Source organism: Fukomys damarensis, unplaced genomic scaffold (genome assembly GCF_012274545.1).
Source record: "Fukomys damarensis isolate Sample0158 unplaced genomic scaffold, DMR_v1.0_HiC HiC_scaffold_39, whole genome shotgun sequence".
NCBI lineage: Eukaryota > Metazoa > Chordata > Mammalia > Rodentia > Bathyergidae > Fukomys > Fukomys damarensis.
Window position 1 is genome coordinate 655,120 of NW_022900951.1, and position 1,141 is coordinate 656,260.

The following is a 1,141-nucleotide window of genomic DNA, read 5'->3' on the forward strand; positions in this document are numbered from 1 at the left end:
GGTGGACAGCGGCGGCTCCTCCCGCGACGGTGACCTGGCTCCCGGCACAAGCAGGTGTGCCAGGGTAAAGGGCGATCCACGCACTGGGAGGCACAGCCCGCGCCCAGAGTCTCAGCTGCGGCTCTGACCCCAGGACCTCAGAGCGTGGCTGGGTTTAGGGAAGGGCTCTTGTTTCCAATCTATTTTATTGCTAGGCTTTGGCTTTGGGTTTTTTTTTTTTTTTGGTACCAGGGTTCGAACTCAGGACCTTGAGCTTGCAAGGCAGGCCGCGGAACCACTAAGCTAAATTCCGGGCCCTTGGCTTTGTCTTTTGAGACAGGGTCTCACTGGGTAGCCCGGGCTGGCCTTGAACTTGCAGGGATCCTCCTGTCTCAGCCTCTCGAGTGTGGATTACAGGTGAGCAGCAGGCCTGGCCGCTTGTGCACGTCTGACATCTACCTGCTCACACATCTGTAAGTGCCACAGTTTGTCTTTGACCCCCTGATAAAGTGGGGGGTGCTGCTGACATCGCAGAGAGCGCGGCTTTAAGCCGTGTTGGCACAGAGCAGCTCGCCCGGTCCCTTCCGTGTGGAGGGCGCACGGTGCACGTGGAGGAACGTGTGGGAGGCTGAGGCAGGAGGATCCCGAGTTCCAGCCTACACCGGACAACTTAGTGACTTAACAAGACCTTGTGTTACTGTTAAAAAAAAGGGCTGGGGGGCTGGGGACGGAGCTCAGTGTGAAGGCCCCGGGTTCGATTCCTACCACAACAGAGCAGAAGGAGGAGGAGGAGGATGAAGAAAAAGAAAGAGTAGAACAACAAGAAAGAGGAAGAGGAGCAGGAGGCGACCCGCACAGCTGACCTGGCCCTGAAGTTCCGGGCACTGCCCCACCTGTGCCAGGGCAGCTGGCGATGCCTCCTCGGGTGCACACAGGCTGCCACTGCACCAGCAGCCTCCCGGCCTCCCTCCCCAGCCTGGCCTGCTCCCCGGAACCTGGAAATACCTCGAAGCCGTGGACCAGCTGCAAGAGGCCGGCTGGGGACGCAGGCTGGGTGTCCCTGGGGCCATCGCGGGGTGCGTCCTTGGGGCCGGGAGGCCGTGGGTCACGTCCTGCCCAGGACAGGTACTGGCCGGGGACCGCGCTCCGTGGTGCCGGGTCC

The 1,141-nt window shown here is 61.3% G+C and overlaps 1 protein-coding gene across 1 annotated transcript in view; it reads right to left on the reverse strand.

The window, feature by feature from the left end:
* Asmtl (acetylserotonin O-methyltransferase like) overlaps positions 1-1,141 on the reverse strand; it is a gene marked incomplete at its 3' end in the record, with an annotated part of 11,630 nt that overhangs the window by 4,935 nt on the left and 5,554 nt on the right. The window contains exon 6 of the mRNA XM_019204818.1: positions 873-1,039. Within this exon, the coding sequence (XP_019060363.1) occupies positions 873-1,039 (167 nt within the window). The remainder of the gene's footprint in view (positions 1-872; positions 1,040-1,141) is intronic.